Source organism: Solanum stenotomum, chromosome 6 (genome assembly GCF_019186545.1).
Source record: "Solanum stenotomum isolate F172 chromosome 6, ASM1918654v1, whole genome shotgun sequence".
Classification (NCBI taxonomy): domain Eukaryota; kingdom Viridiplantae; phylum Streptophyta; class Magnoliopsida; order Solanales; family Solanaceae; genus Solanum; species Solanum stenotomum.
The window spans coordinates 56054559-56068586 of NC_064287.1; the positions used below are offsets into that span (position 1 = coordinate 56054559).

General features: G+C 34.0%; 3 protein-coding genes across 3 annotated transcripts; 2 read left to right on the plus strand and 1 right to left on the minus strand.

Annotated features, from left to right (window-relative positions):
• Window positions 1-1774: 1774 nt before the first annotated feature.
• On the plus strand, window positions 1775-4647 carry LOC125867195 (UBP1-associated protein 2C-like). Its single transcript, XM_049547622.1, has 2 exons — window positions 1775-3172; window positions 4266-4647. The coding sequence occupies exon 1, from the start codon at window positions 1840-1842 to the stop codon at window positions 3169-3171; it is 1332 nt and encodes a 443-aa protein (XP_049403579.1). The 5' UTR covers window positions 1775-1839; the 3' UTR covers window position 3172; window positions 4266-4647.
• Window positions 4648-8540: 3893 nt separating this feature from the next.
• LOC125869363 (protein trichome birefringence-like 31) lies at window positions 8541-10234 on the minus strand. The gene is made up of 5 exons (XM_049549943.1): window positions 9790-10234; window positions 9552-9723; window positions 9276-9475; window positions 9046-9192; window positions 8541-8904 (listed from the first exon to the last, which is right to left on the minus strand). Exons 1-5 carry the CDS (start codon window positions 10218-10220, stop codon window positions 8553-8555), a joined length of 1302 nt encoding a protein of 433 aa, XP_049405900.1. The 5' UTR covers window positions 10221-10234; the 3' UTR covers window positions 8541-8552.
• A 1495-nt stretch (window positions 10235-11729) lies between these two features.
• On the plus strand, window positions 11730-14026 carry LOC125869364 (purine permease 1-like). The gene is made up of 2 exons (XM_049549944.1): window positions 11730-12472; window positions 13671-14026. Exons 1-2 carry the CDS (start codon window positions 11783-11785, stop codon window positions 14022-14024), a joined length of 1044 nt encoding a protein of 347 aa, XP_049405901.1. The 5' UTR covers window positions 11730-11782; the 3' UTR covers window positions 14025-14026.
• The last annotated feature ends 2 nt before the right edge of the window (window positions 14027-14028 follow it).

Below are 14028 nucleotides of genomic sequence, written 5' to 3' on the forward strand. Positions count from 1 at the left end.
AATTTTCAATATAGTTTTTACCATATTTTATCATCTCGTAAACATGAACCAGAGATACATGAATATATCTTTCAAAGATTGGGTTTGTTAGCATTGTGTCACAGACTTAGAGTCTCACTAAAGCTCCGTGCGGCACTTGACAACTTACTCACTACTCTTTCAAGATCTTGTAAGCTCAAGTAAACCTTTAAGACTAAGATCGCTAAGAGAATGGAAAGAAAGATTTGGAAAGTTTGGAAGAAGACTTTTGTATTGCTTGGAGAATGTTTTACAAGTTGAGTGATGCTTGCTTCAAACTTAGATGACTTACAAATGAATGCCCCATCTATTTATACTACCTTAGGGGCTAAAGTGTAAATAAAAATTGCTTTACAAGTTCCTAAAGTATTTACACTTTGGTCCCTCTCTAGAACTCTCTACATGTTCTAAGATATTTCAAAGTATTCTTAAAATATCTAAAGGGTTTCAAGAGTCTTCTAAGGAAATTCTCTAGCAAGTTCTAGAATCTTCCACTAACCTCTCCATAACTCTAAGTTCTTCCCACTTATTTTTAGGGAAAACTACATAAATGAGCCTTAAAATCTAAAATAATTACAAGTTCATAACCAAATCCAAAGTAATTCCTGAAATACCCATTCTCTTATAAATAATTACAGTTCATACCCCTCATTTATTAAGGGTGATAATTTTCGCTTAAGTGATACTAAATCGGTATCATGTACTGTATTGGTATCATTAAGATTGATAATTTTGTTTAACTGATACTAAATCAATATATATATATATATATATATATATATATATATATATATATATATATATATACTGTATTGGTATCATTAAAGTTTCTTGTTTAGAAATTACTTATTAGTCAATGATATTATAAGAGTATATATGTATATTGTTGTGATATCATTAATGTTTCTTGTTCAGAAATTACTCATTAGTCAGTGATATTATAAGAGTGTATATATATATATATATATATTATGATATCATTAAGGTTTCTTGTTCAAGCTATTTACATAATGACATTGGTTGCAACTATTTACTACATTTGGCAAGAGAGGAATTACAGAATTTTCCAACAAAGGGAGAGGACCATAGAGGAAATTACAAAACTAATTTAGGAAATTCATTGTAGTAGTAGCATGACTCCTAGATTGGCTAATGCAATGCAAAATTTAAATTTCTATCCTTGGTAGATTTTCTAGCATAAGAGCCTGATTAAGGCAAGGGTGATGGGCTTTGAGACTTGGGAAAATGTCCATGTCTAAAGCTTCAAATTTGTACATCTTGAAAATCTGGTAATATAATTATAGTTACCAAAAAAAGGTTTCTTGTTCAAAAATTACTCATTAGTCAATAAGAATATATACTCTTATAGTATTATTGACTAATGAGTATTTTTTGAACAAGAACCCTTAATGATACCAATACAATATATATATATATATATATATATATATATATATATTGATTTAGTATCAATTCAACGAAATTATCAGCCTTAATGATACCAATATATTATATATGATATTGATTTAGTATTAGTTAAGTGAAATTAGTAAATGGGGTATATAGTGTAATTATTTAGTAGGATAAGAATATAAAAGGGTATATGTTTGCAATTATTTTGCTTTTATGGAATATTTGCTTATTTTCCCCTTTTTATGCCGAATTTTAATTACAAAGTGGCATGTCATGACAATTGGGCCATCTTAAAAGCCCAAAACCGAACCCATCCACATTATCATCTTAAATATATAGGGTTGCACAGAGAATTAGGATTTAGGTTTTAAGCTCCATTGTTCCGTAGAGTTCTTGAGCTAAAAAAAAATGGACTTGATGAAGAAGAGGAAGCTTGAGGACAACGGCGTCGTCACTGACGTTCCTGTTGCGAGTAGGCTTTCAATCGAAGATGCCCGGAAGATTCTTGAATCTGTTACATCTGATCAAATGTTAGAAATCTTACAGAATGCTGTCGTTCGTCATACCGACGTGCTTGACCAAGTTCGAGAAATCTCCGATCGTGACGCTACTAAAAGAAAGCTCTTTGTTCGTGGGCTTGGCTGGGAAACTACCACTGAAAAAATCAGGTCAATTTTTGGAACATTCGGTGAGTTAGAAGAAGCTGTTGTTATTCTTGATAAAAATACTGGGAAGAGCAAAGGTTATGGATTTGTTACGTTTAAGCATGTTGATGGAGCTTTACTTGCGTTAAAGCAACCGAGTAAACACATTGATGGTCGAGTTACGGTTACTCAGCTTGCTTCAGCTGGGATTCAAGGTGGGCCTGGTGGTGGGAGTTCGAATAATCCAGTGGATGTGTCGTTGAGGAAGATTTATGTATCTAATGTGCCGTATGATATGCAATCCGAGAGGATTTTACAGCATTTTTTGATGTATGGGGAGATTGAGGAAGGGCCGTTAGGGTTTGATAAGGCCACTGGGAAGTCAAAAGGGTATGCTTTGTTTGTGTACAAGACAGCGGAGGCAGCACAGTCTTCGTTGGTGGATCCTGTTAAGAATATTGATGGGCATCAGTTGAACTGTAAGCTGGCTATTGATGGGAAGAAAAAGCCTGGTGTAGGAGGTACAGGAGGACCTCAGGTCCAAACAGATGGACATGGTGATCCGATGGGTCCTGGGCAATATGGTGCGCCTAGTGGTTATGGTGGATTTTCAGGGCATTCTTCATATGGCGGGTATGGACATGGTCCCAATTCGGCATTGGGTAGTGGAAATGGTATCGGTGTGGGTGGTCCTGGTGGTTCATCTTATGGGAACCAATCTGTGGGTGGTGGGTACGGTTCAGGGATTGGTGGTCCATATGGTGGGGGGTCTCATTATGGTGGAGCTGGATATGGCGGGTTGACCGGTGGTGCTACTGCTGGCGGTGGTGGTTATAGCGGTGCTGGGGCATTGGGAGGTGCTGGTGGTGGATTACCTGGCGCTGGTAGTACATTAGGTGGTGCTGGCCGTGGATCTTCAATGTATGGGCAACCCCCAAGCTCAGCTGGGATGCCATCGGGAGATTATCCACAACAGGGTTCTCATTACGGTTCTTTACATCAACCTCACGGGCTACAAAACCAAGGCCCTGGGGCATCAGCTGCACCTAGAGTTGCACCTGGGGGTATGTACCAGGGGATGCATTCATATTACTGAGGTAAACTTCTTCCTCTCCTTTCATGTGATTGTTGTGATTGGTGCTCTCAGATTTGGTCGATCTTGGACTTCTGGTCACTTCTGTTAGTAGTTCTATCTGTCAGTCCCTTGAGTATATCAGTGGCCAAGTATTCTTTTTCCATCTGTATGCTTTGCATCCTGCCTGTAGAATATTCGTGTTTGAAAATGTTGTGTGTAGGCTTGATTGGAATGATAAACATTTTTGTGATGTGCTGGTAAAGTACACGTAATTTTTAATGAGTTTTGGTGGAATGTGCTTGCTGATTCTATGATCTGGTTGTGGATATACTTAATGTTCACCAATCTTTTCTGTTATGAGCTTTTAGTAAGTAAGACGAGGTGTGATAAAACGAGAAAAAACTAGAGGAAGGCAAGAACCACTAAAGAAGTTCCCTTAATGTAATTAATGAAATTTGTTTTATGGCAGTATGGTTCATTCACATATATTTGGGTTCTTTGTGTTCTTGAAATTTGTTGAATGTGTCTTAATCAATGTATGTAGATTTTAGAGTGGCATTTTGCATTAGATAAAGGAACATACATCATTGAACAAGCTTTGTAAATGAAAGTTTATTTGTCTCTTCCCTTTCTTTATTTTTGTGCTATCTATGTGCCTTGAATGTTACTTATTTTCTTTTGTTACCTTTAAATTTTGCTTTGAGAACACCTAACAACAATCAAGAATTCAAGCAATGGGATATTGTCCAAGATCATCCCTTAATTTTTTCTCTGTTTCCACTTCAATTACCCCGATTGATTAGATTTTGATTGTGATGTTTGTCTGTCACACTGTCTTTTTTTAATGCGTTGTTATTAATTCCAGCTTGATTAGATTGATTGTTGTTGTTCTTCTTCCAGATAGTGATTGTGTCGACTGATGTTGTCTGTCTTTTGATGAATTGTTCTTAATCCTGGATTGATTAGATTGATTCTCTCTGTTTTTGTACTGTCCTTCTGCGTTGCTGTAAAGGTTTTAACTACTATCATGTTCCTTTCTTTTGATTTCACTTGAAGATTGTCTTGTTTTTGTATGTGGAATGATCTATTGAGTTGTGAATGGATGTTTGATTCAGGTGTTTTGACAGCTTGGTGCAGCTGCTTTTAGTGGTTCTGGATGAATGCAGATGTTTATGAGTCTGGTTTGATGGTTTTGATTTGCTATCTACTTTGGCTTCTGCATTTGCACTCTTTACTGATTTCCTTCTACATTGTGGTAGTCAGGCTGTTTCTCTCTTCAGGAGGCCTTGGGCTTTTTGAGTTCTAGTTGGAGTTTGTGTTTGGATATAAATATAGTAATGTCTTGTACGCTTTTGAGCCTTAGAAACGATGTGCTGTATTGAAACGACTTTTAGATTGCTGTTGAAGTTGCTGAAATTAGTTTCTTATGGTATTTGGAGGACCTTCGTTTCTTTAAATTTTAATTGTCTGAATCTAGAATTCTTCTTCTTTTGTGCCTTTTTTTTGCCAGCTATGTGTGATGAAGCATTGGTTTTATGCGTGCCCGATTGTCTGCCTTGTTGTCCAATATATGTTCATCAATTATTTTTGAGATTTGAGAGGATGTTTTTTTTTTATGACAATAAAAGAGGGATGCAACATTTTGGAGGATGATTTGGAAGGATGAGTTTGATTAATTGATATTATGTTGCGACTATCTTGGCTGCAATTGATTGCATTTGTGAACTGGATGGCAGTGCCATTTGATTCCCTCATTTTGCATTTTATGAGTCTCCCAAAGTTGTGGCTGGCAAAGTTGTATTTCACTTGTGTGTGGCTTGTCTATTTGAGGATGTGCCTTTTCTGTGTTGTGATGGCTTATAGAAGTCAAGCATAAGACCTGTCTAAAGTTGGTTTTTGGGTGCAATCTTGCTGAAAATACTTTTGTTTAGGATACGTCTATTATTGAAAGTGATTTTTTTGGTAACGTAATTTTGTTATCAACGTAAATGAGGGCTTCACTTGTATATAAGCAACATACAATATGGAGCTAAGTTGCGCGGACTCTTCACTTTCTATGCTGCACCTGTGTCGGGTTCTCTAAAAGTACACTACTTTTGGCGGATCCGACACGCACCCCTTGACATTTTTGAAGTGTCCGGGAAACATAGATATGAAGAAGTTCATACAAAAGTATAATTACTTGCTGATCAGTGATCACACTTGTGAACTATACATACTTGATTCTTTTTGGAACTCCACGAGTTAAAAAAGATGATATTATAATGGTCATTGCAAAATAAACACGATCTTCTAATATGTACAAGTGAGTTTTCAATCCTTTTATTAGGTTTTCTGATTGCTCTCTTAGAACATGATACCTGAGTGCTAGAGGAGCCATGTTCCAACCGTTACTTTTCCTTTTCTTCCTAAATTCCAGCATAAAGTGAAATTGACATTTTCCCACCAACTCTCCTTGCATCACCCATGATCCAAAAAGATTCATACTGTACTATCTGGCATTACAACAACAACTAACCCCACAAAATAGGGTATGGGAAGGGTAGAATGTACACAAACCTTGCCACTACCTTAGAGGTAGAGAGGCTGTTCTCGGTAGGGTTTTCCTCCAAATTGTTTAGTTTTATAATAAAAAGAAATGTGAGTTATTTTTCCCTTTTCTCAAATTTCTCCATCTCAAGGATGGTTTCTGCACCGCAAGCCAAGGCAAACAATGCATAAAGTCATTCCTCCCTCCTTCACTTTTTTAAAGTTATCCTAGTCTGTCAATCTACATTGCTCGAAGCCTTTGAAAATGTAGCTGAGCATATGTCAGATCTTGGTAACAATCGTATTAGGACCCGAAAAACTTGATAAAGAAAATCAAGAATTTAAAGAAATTACCGAAGCTTAATATAAAATTTTAAAGTCCTTAGAAAATGTAGCTGAGTGTATGTCAGATCTTGATAACAATTGCGTTAGAACCCAAAGAACTTGATAAAGAAAATTAAGAATTTAAAGATATTGCCGAAGCTTGAAATAAAATTTAAAAATGAAAAAGAACTGAAAATAAAGAAAAGACCAAAATTCAAGAATGTGCTTCTTGAATTCAGTAATGGATCAAACAATTTACGATACAATCTAGAATTTCAAGACAAGACTAAATTTTGAATAACATTCATAATTACAATCAGCCTTTGGTAGAGAATAATTGCAATAATTAGATTATAGATCCTGACCCTCCCAAGTAAAGGAAGTCTTAAATTCGTTAGTAACCTTGCGTAAGTATTCTTGCTCAACATTACAATGTTTTAATTTTTTCACTCCCACTACAGATCACCTCATTCTCCTTTGCAGGTTAGTTTATATAATTTTAGCATGTAGTAACGTACTTTGCATTTAGTAGAAGGAAGTCTTAAATTCGTTAGTAACCTTGCTTAAGTATACATGCTTGACATTGCAATGTTTTAATTTTCAGTCCCACCACAGATCACCTCATTTTGCCTTTGCAGGTTAGTTTATATAATTTTGGCATGTAGTAACGTCCTTTACATTTAGTAGAGTGACACAGTTAGAGTGGGTCGGTGATTAACTTAGTTTCTCTCCCAGATACTAGTTCTCTTTTTCTTTTGTAGGTGAAGTGTTTTCTGTTGGAACGTTAACATCCTTCATTACATTTTGTAGATGTGAAAATTGGTGATTTTTTATTAACCTCGCATGCATATTGTAATGGAAGTGTTTCTTGGTTGAAAAGTTGAAACCCTCTTATCACTATTTGTAGGTGTGAGAATTGGTGATATTTGATTAGATCTGCAAGTATATTGGAATATTGAGTGTTTCTAATTAATTTTGAATTTCGATTTTTATATGAACGGTCCCCAACTTGTTTGTGAGTGAGTTGTTGTCCATGCTGGATTGATATGAATTTGCATTCTGAGGTCTGAGTGGCTTCTGAGTCACAACTCCTAAATCTTTACATTGTCATGAGTTTGTCTCAAGTTGCTTATTTGACTTGTTTTAGATTGTCTTTCATAATCGTCCCTTTTTAGGTGAGAATTATTTGTTTACGTGTCAGATGCCTCTGCTGTGAGCAGCAGTTAACTATAGGTGTTTCCTATCTTTGAAAATGTGGATGCTACACTTGAACTGATTGTTTGTCAAGTACCTAAATTTCATACGTTTGTTCGCGATTCTGGGTAAGGTATGCGTACACTCTGTGTGATTCCACTGGGTGTGTTGTTGTTTTTGTGATTCCGGCTAATATAAGGCGAAAAAATCAGACCTTACCCCAAAATTCATCCAGCTTTTGTTGCGAACTTGGCTGTGTTCTACCCAAAATTGAGCCAGTTATGAGATTGGATGTCTCTGGCTCTCGTCTAGCTAGTCAACACTTCTGGTTTTAGTTGTCAAAGTTCCATCAAGAGTTGTATGGGCTTTTAATTGCTGTGGTGTGTGGTTTAAGATGTCCATTGATACTGTGCATCATTTGCTAATTATATTCATAACAACTTCTCGTTCAAAGGGTCATGACTTGTGTAGGTGAAGGAAAATCTTGTACTGGAAGCTTGACCTTTTCAATACTTAGTGGAAATTCTTTCTGTCAACTGCACTGGGTATTGATCATTCTTTTGGTGTTGTGTTAATTACTTGCATGCATTACTTAGAGCGCCAAATACTTGTTCCTACACCCTCTTTTTGCAAGTCGAAAGGGAGCTGACCCATTGATGATTATTTTTTAATCGACTATATATCAGTACAAGTTAGTTTTGTTCAACGAAACAATGCTGCTATTTGTACTTGGAATGTCAACTATATGTCAGGAGTTGTTTGTTCTCTATTATATGTAGTTGTTTCAGCACGTCTAAGTTTCTCCAGTTGGGGCATTCATTTCCTCCAGTAAGTGGTTCATCTTCTGCTAAACTAGTATGCACCAAAACTGGAAGAAAGACAGATGAATTAAAATTTATTGCATTTGATCATTGGACAAGTTCATGAAGACATGGTCGTTCTCCATAATTGTAGATCAAATGATATAGTAGTTAAAGAGTGCGTTGAGTGACCAAATCTAACCTCCTTATGCTTATATGAAAACTTTGATGTACTAAGATATTGGTAAATTATAGTTTGATCTCATTTCAATTCTATTGTTTTACTTATTTTCAAACACATGTTAATTGAACTAATGTTGAATGACTCCAATTATTTTCTAATGTTTCATAATCCAACCTTTTATGTCCATGATCCTTTACTAGTTGAATTCATGCCCAGAATGCACTTTAAGTTTCATTAGAGTACTACTCAAATTGTTGCATTATTGTTTCGTAAAACCTTTACACTCTGTCAATAAAAATAAGAAAATAAGCTAAAAGGTACATAAATTGTAAGAAGAAAAAAAAGTATCATTTACTAAACCAATTTTTCTATCAATGATTACGGTAATCTTGCAGCAAAATTGCATATAACAACTGATTCCATGTATCAGGTACTCCTGGTAAGCACCAGTGAATACAATCAGCATAAGTCTTTGGCTCTGATCTTTCTTCTTTAGTCAAAAGTTTACCTCTCCGTTCACCAAAAACTGAAGTGTGACCATCTTTTCTGTACTCAGACAACTGAGTAATATTCAGCAAACGCACATTAACTTTCAGTTTTTCAATTACATCTTTCAAGATCGACATGATTTCAAGATTTGAACCAGTTCCCCAGTAGGGTCCTTCCATTGGTTGCGTCTCGTTAAAGCAGTTTCCATCAATTCCACCTTTCCATTCCCAGTTCCTGCAAATGAATGAAAGATTTTTTTATGTCTAATACACAATTGATCCAGAGATCTCAGGACTTCTGACCATCTCATATAAAAGCTTAAGTTGTTAGAGAGAATATCCTCTCATCGACACAAACTAATGAGTCTAGACTCACCATAAATGTGTTGGGGACATTGTCGCGAAGAAAACCTTTTGCTTTTGAGGATTAATACTCGACTCTATCCAACTTCCCCAGGTTTCCAACGCCAATTTATATGCTGTTGTTACATTATATTCTCGAACGTTTTCAGGAGATCCATATCTGCAGAAACAGAACAATATTAGTTCATTCTGCACTAATTTTGTATGTTTTTTTTTTTGGAGGTGAGTGAAAAGGGTACTTACGTTGCATTGATGAAAGGTTTATGCATCCACCACACATAACTTTCAAAAACCAAAATATCAACTCCTTCCCAAAGTTTGCGATGGTTTTCTACAGAGTCAAGCTTAACTAGTCGCTTCATTACAGTATGATTAGTTGCATGATCTGATATAGATTCAACCATGAAAGGAGCCCAGTAATATTCAATCGACGTGTTAAATTCCTACAACATAAACAACAACAAATGTTATAGGTGAAAATTTGTGTACACAAATTCAAGTTAAATACTCCATTAGCACCTCAATTCTGAAAATCTTTCTAGGAGGAACTCTTTTGATAGTATGATCACCATCTGCAATTACTGATTGAACAAGACAAACCATTGACTCAAACATGCCTCTCTGTATAGAATCTCCAATAAACATGATCCTTTTGTTTCTCAACATCTCCAACATCTTCAAAGCATTGAACCTGATCAGATCAACAAACATTTACAAAACAATCCGCCGCTAAAATGTAAGATCAAATTTCATTTACCTTGGCAAGTTACAACCATGAGGCTGCCATCTCCAATTCTGATAAAAAGAATCAGGTCTTCCATTTCTTTGACAAGTAACTTGTTTAACTAAATAAGGACATGTCTCTTCTTTATAAAGTGGATATGTTACATTGTCCCAAACCCATTTTCCTTCAAATACATTGCAACTTTCTTCAATTATTTCATTCTCAGAAACATTTATTGGTACTCTAAGAAACTTATTTTGCCATAGAAATTGGAATTGGTTATTTTTCAAGTTATCAAGTAAAAATCTAAGAGTTCCAAGAAGAAAAAGAGAGATTAATGCAAGAGGAAAAAGGAAAAAGATCTTACGATCCTGTGTGGGTTGGGTTGTCATATTGGTGGGAGTAGAATTAAGATTAAGCATAGTGTAAAATAGGAGGAAATATATGTCTTGTAATTTAAGCATAGAATTTGAAAGCAACTACTGGTTGGTGATATAATGAGTAGTTAGGTACATCAAGAGCCTTAAAAAATATTTAAATAGGTATATTGTTATTGTAAAAAATATACTACAAAGTCATATTAATTGTAGGGTAAAATAGGAAAAATAATTAATGTTATCCTAATTTAGTAAGTGATCAAGTAATACTTTTAGCAAGATGCTCATCTTATATGAGACAAAGATAGTATTAAATTATTTATACTATCAAGTCGCTCTAAATGATATCTATAGGTAACTCTCTTTAATGTGAAATTTGAAATCTTAAAATAAGATAAGTTACCTACTATAACATGTTCTTACAACACTGACAACGATACTAAGTTTACCATATAAATTAAATACGTAAAGATCCCCCCTCAATTATTTACACTCTCAAGATGAAAAAAGGATAATATCTTTTCAGCATTTATTTCATTTAATATTTTTTAACTTTCTTTAATCTTTTCGTTTTCTTTCTAATGATTCATTTTGTTCTTCCTTGCTCGTATTCCCATTAAAAAATAAATCTTAACGTATCTTTAGTTTTTCATAGTAATGTTATTAGATCGTACATTTTTCTTAGTACATATATCCTCATAATAGATAGGAGCAGAAACTGTAAAATTTCGAGGCTACAAAAATAGTTAGCATTAAATCGTCAGCACTATATAAAAATATTTTCCCTAGAGTAGCTGTTAATACGAATACGAGAAACTTTATAATAGTCATTTTTATACATTTAATGTACTCTACAGATAGAGAAATACATAGAGTTGAACATAGTAAAATAAGAAATTAAATTTCAATTCCATTGAAATTATTCGTTTGAATTTTTTTCGAAAACTCACTTATAGATTTTTTTCTCTATCGAAATTATAAGACCGTTATGCTCATAACTAAATTTGTTTGAAGAGATGAAATATAACAACGATATCTGTTCTTATTTGACTGCCATTGATCATTACTATAAAACACATTAATGTAATAAAGAATTATTTTCATCAGATATGTCATTATATCATTTTCTTAATTTTAAAAGGTCAGAGAAAGACAGCTAAATTAAAGAGTTGACTCCTCTTTATTATGATAATATAAATAAACATTTCCCTTGAATCTGGATATAATTTACCCTAAGAGGAACATGGAAGGCACTAATGTAGAGGACTTTTGTTTTATTTAAGTACTTTTTTTTATGTATAGAAAACGATAACAACCTAACCAAAGTTATTTAAAAAAAAAATTAAGCATCATTGTTAATGAAGTGAGTTGACAATCATGAAGTTTTGATGTCCAAATTTAGTGGAGACAGAATATACTAGTGATTTCTTCTCATCTATCATAAACTTGATTCCATACAGAGTTATCTTGTACGTATTATTGTTATTGATGAGAGGTGACTGATATCATGTGATATATACTAGTCAAGGTGCGCATGGCTTAAATTAAAAAAAAGATTTAAAAAATTAGCACGTTATGAATTTGGTGAATTATAATTTAGCTATGTTATAAATATACGATGATTAGAAACTGATTATAGATTAGCAAAAATGAAGAAGTTTACCTTACTAATTTTGAACATAATTATGTTTTCAATAGGCAACTGTGGTGGCCCTTTAATCTCTCGTTTCTACTTCATCCATGGAGGTCAAAGAATTTGGCTCTCCAGTTGGTTACAAACTATTGCCTGTCCCTTAATCCTCATCCCTTTATCCATCTCCTATTTTCACCGCCGGAAAATTGAATCTCCGGCGACCGCCAAAATCCTCTCCATAACTCGTCGAGAAATCATCGGATCTACCGGCGTCGGAATCATCGCCGGTCTCGACGGTTACTTTATCTCATGGGGACCTGCAAAATTACCCGTTTCAACTTCATCTCTCATCAACGCAACTCAACTCGCGTTCACCGCACTCTTCGCTGTACTATTAGTAAAGCAAAAATTGACTGTGTATTCGAAGTTATCTGTTTTTCTGTTAATCGCCGGAGCTGCAACTTTAGCACTCCGTGGGAACGGCGATCTGCCGGCCGGTGTTTCTGTTAAGGAGTATGTGATTGGGTTTGTGATGACGGTTATGGGTGCGGTTTGTTTTGGGCTAATGCTATCACTTATTGAGTTGATTTACATAAAGGCAAAAACTGCTATTAGTTACACTATGGTGTTAGAGATTCAGCTGATTATTGGTGTTTCTGCTACTGTTTTTTGCACCATTGGAATGATCATTAACAACGATTTCCAGGTATTCCTCTCCATTTTCTTCTTTTAAGGATCATAAATTTTTGAAGTTAAATTTTTTGGAAGTTGTAATTTTCTGAAATTTAAATTGAGTTAGTTGAAACTTGGAAGTTAGTCTGGTTAGTTATTCATACTAGTTATGGTACTCCCTCCGTCCCATTTTATGCGTCACTTTTCGAATTTCGTGATTTAAACAAGTTTAAATTTGACCGTAAATCTTTCATAGATCTTTTAAACATTTTAAATTATCAATTGTTATGACTTATAATACTTTTTACGTAGTTTACAAATATATAAATTTCATTTTAAAAAAAATGAAGATTTCATGCGCAAATTTCTGGTCAAACTTAAACTGTTTGACTCTCGAAAAATGAAAAGTGCCACATAAAATGGGACATAGGAGTATTACTTTAACGGGTTGTTTGATGCGAAGTATAACACCAAATAATTTTGAGTTTAAATTATGATGTTACTTAATTTGTTGTTTCGTTGATAAGTGGATAACTTATTTCAAATTAATAATTAATATTGGGATAAATTCCTGTCCTTGGCTAGTACAATAATCTCGGATAATTTATTCCGAAATAAAATAGGCAAAATGACGAATAACATAAGTAATCTAAATATTGAAAAATAAATAGTACTTTAAGAATAATATAATATAAGTATAATTAGTTTAAAAACGAATATCTATTTTTAAATAGTAGACAAGTAAAAATAAGTAAAAGAAAAAAATGAATTCCACTTCTAAGCAACTTGTCTCCTTAAATAAAATTACATTCAATGACCTTAGATCTTGAATTTTTGAGTTCGCTTGCCTCATTATCTACTAAGTGAAAAGTGTTGCTTATGAATTATGGCTAAAACTTCAAATTTAACAAGTTATGTTCATGACGCAAGCGAAATTCAAAGTTTAAAAACACTCTCCTTATTTCTCTACCACCATACTCCCCATCACCACTATTTGACTAACCCACTTCTACCACCCCACCTCTACTATCATTGTACTCTCATGATATTTTTTAACAACAACAACAATATGTGATCTCATAAGTAGACTTTACAAATAATAGAATGTATATAAATCTAACTTTTATGTTGTGAGATAAGAATATTATTTCTAAGTTATACATAAATATCTTTAAAATAATATATTTTTTTTATCAGATATAACCAAAACATATTAACATCTTATTTGACAGGCAATTCCAAAGGAGGCAAGTGAATACGAGATTGGAGAAGCTAAGTATTATTTGGTACTAATATTGTGTGCTATTATTTGGCAATTAGCATTGTTGGGATTAGTTGGAGTAATATTTTATTCTTCATCTTTGCTTTCTGGAATAATAGGTGCCTTTTTACTTCCTGTTACTGAAATATTAGCTATAGTTTTATTTCATGAAAAATTTCAAGTTGAAAAGGGAGTTGCTATTTTCCTAGCTCTATGTGGATTTGTTTCATATTTCTATGGTGAAATTGATCAAAGCAAGAAGGAGAAACAAGATAAGTTCATGGATGATCACTTGAATTTTATTGTATTGCATCAAAATGACTAAAGTA

Bases quoted from the DNA above. Each gene is read 5' to 3' on its own strand.
- LOC125867195 (XM_049547622.1), top strand. From the start codon at position 1,840: ATGGACTTGATGAAGAAGAGGAAGCTTGAGGACAACGGCGTCGTCACT.
- LOC125869363 (XM_049549943.1), bottom strand. From the start codon at position 10,220: ATGCTTAAATTACAAGACATATATTTCCTCCTATTTTACACTATGCTT. The intron at 9,724-9,789 runs GTAAATGAAATT...TGATCTGATCAG, and splicing joins CATGGTTGTAACTTGCCAAG to GTTCAATGCTTTGAAGATGT. The intron at 9,476-9,551 runs GTGCTAATGGAG...TTTATGTTGTAG, and splicing joins GAAAGATTTTCAGAATTGAG to GAATTTAACACGTCGATTGA.
- LOC125869364 (XM_049549944.1), top strand. From the start codon at position 11,783: ATGAAGAAGTTTACCTTACTAATTTTGAACATAATTATGTTTTCAATA. The intron at 12,473-13,670 runs GTATTCCTCTCC...CTTATTTGACAG, and splicing joins TCATTAACAACGATTTCCAG to GCAATTCCAAAGGAGGCAAG.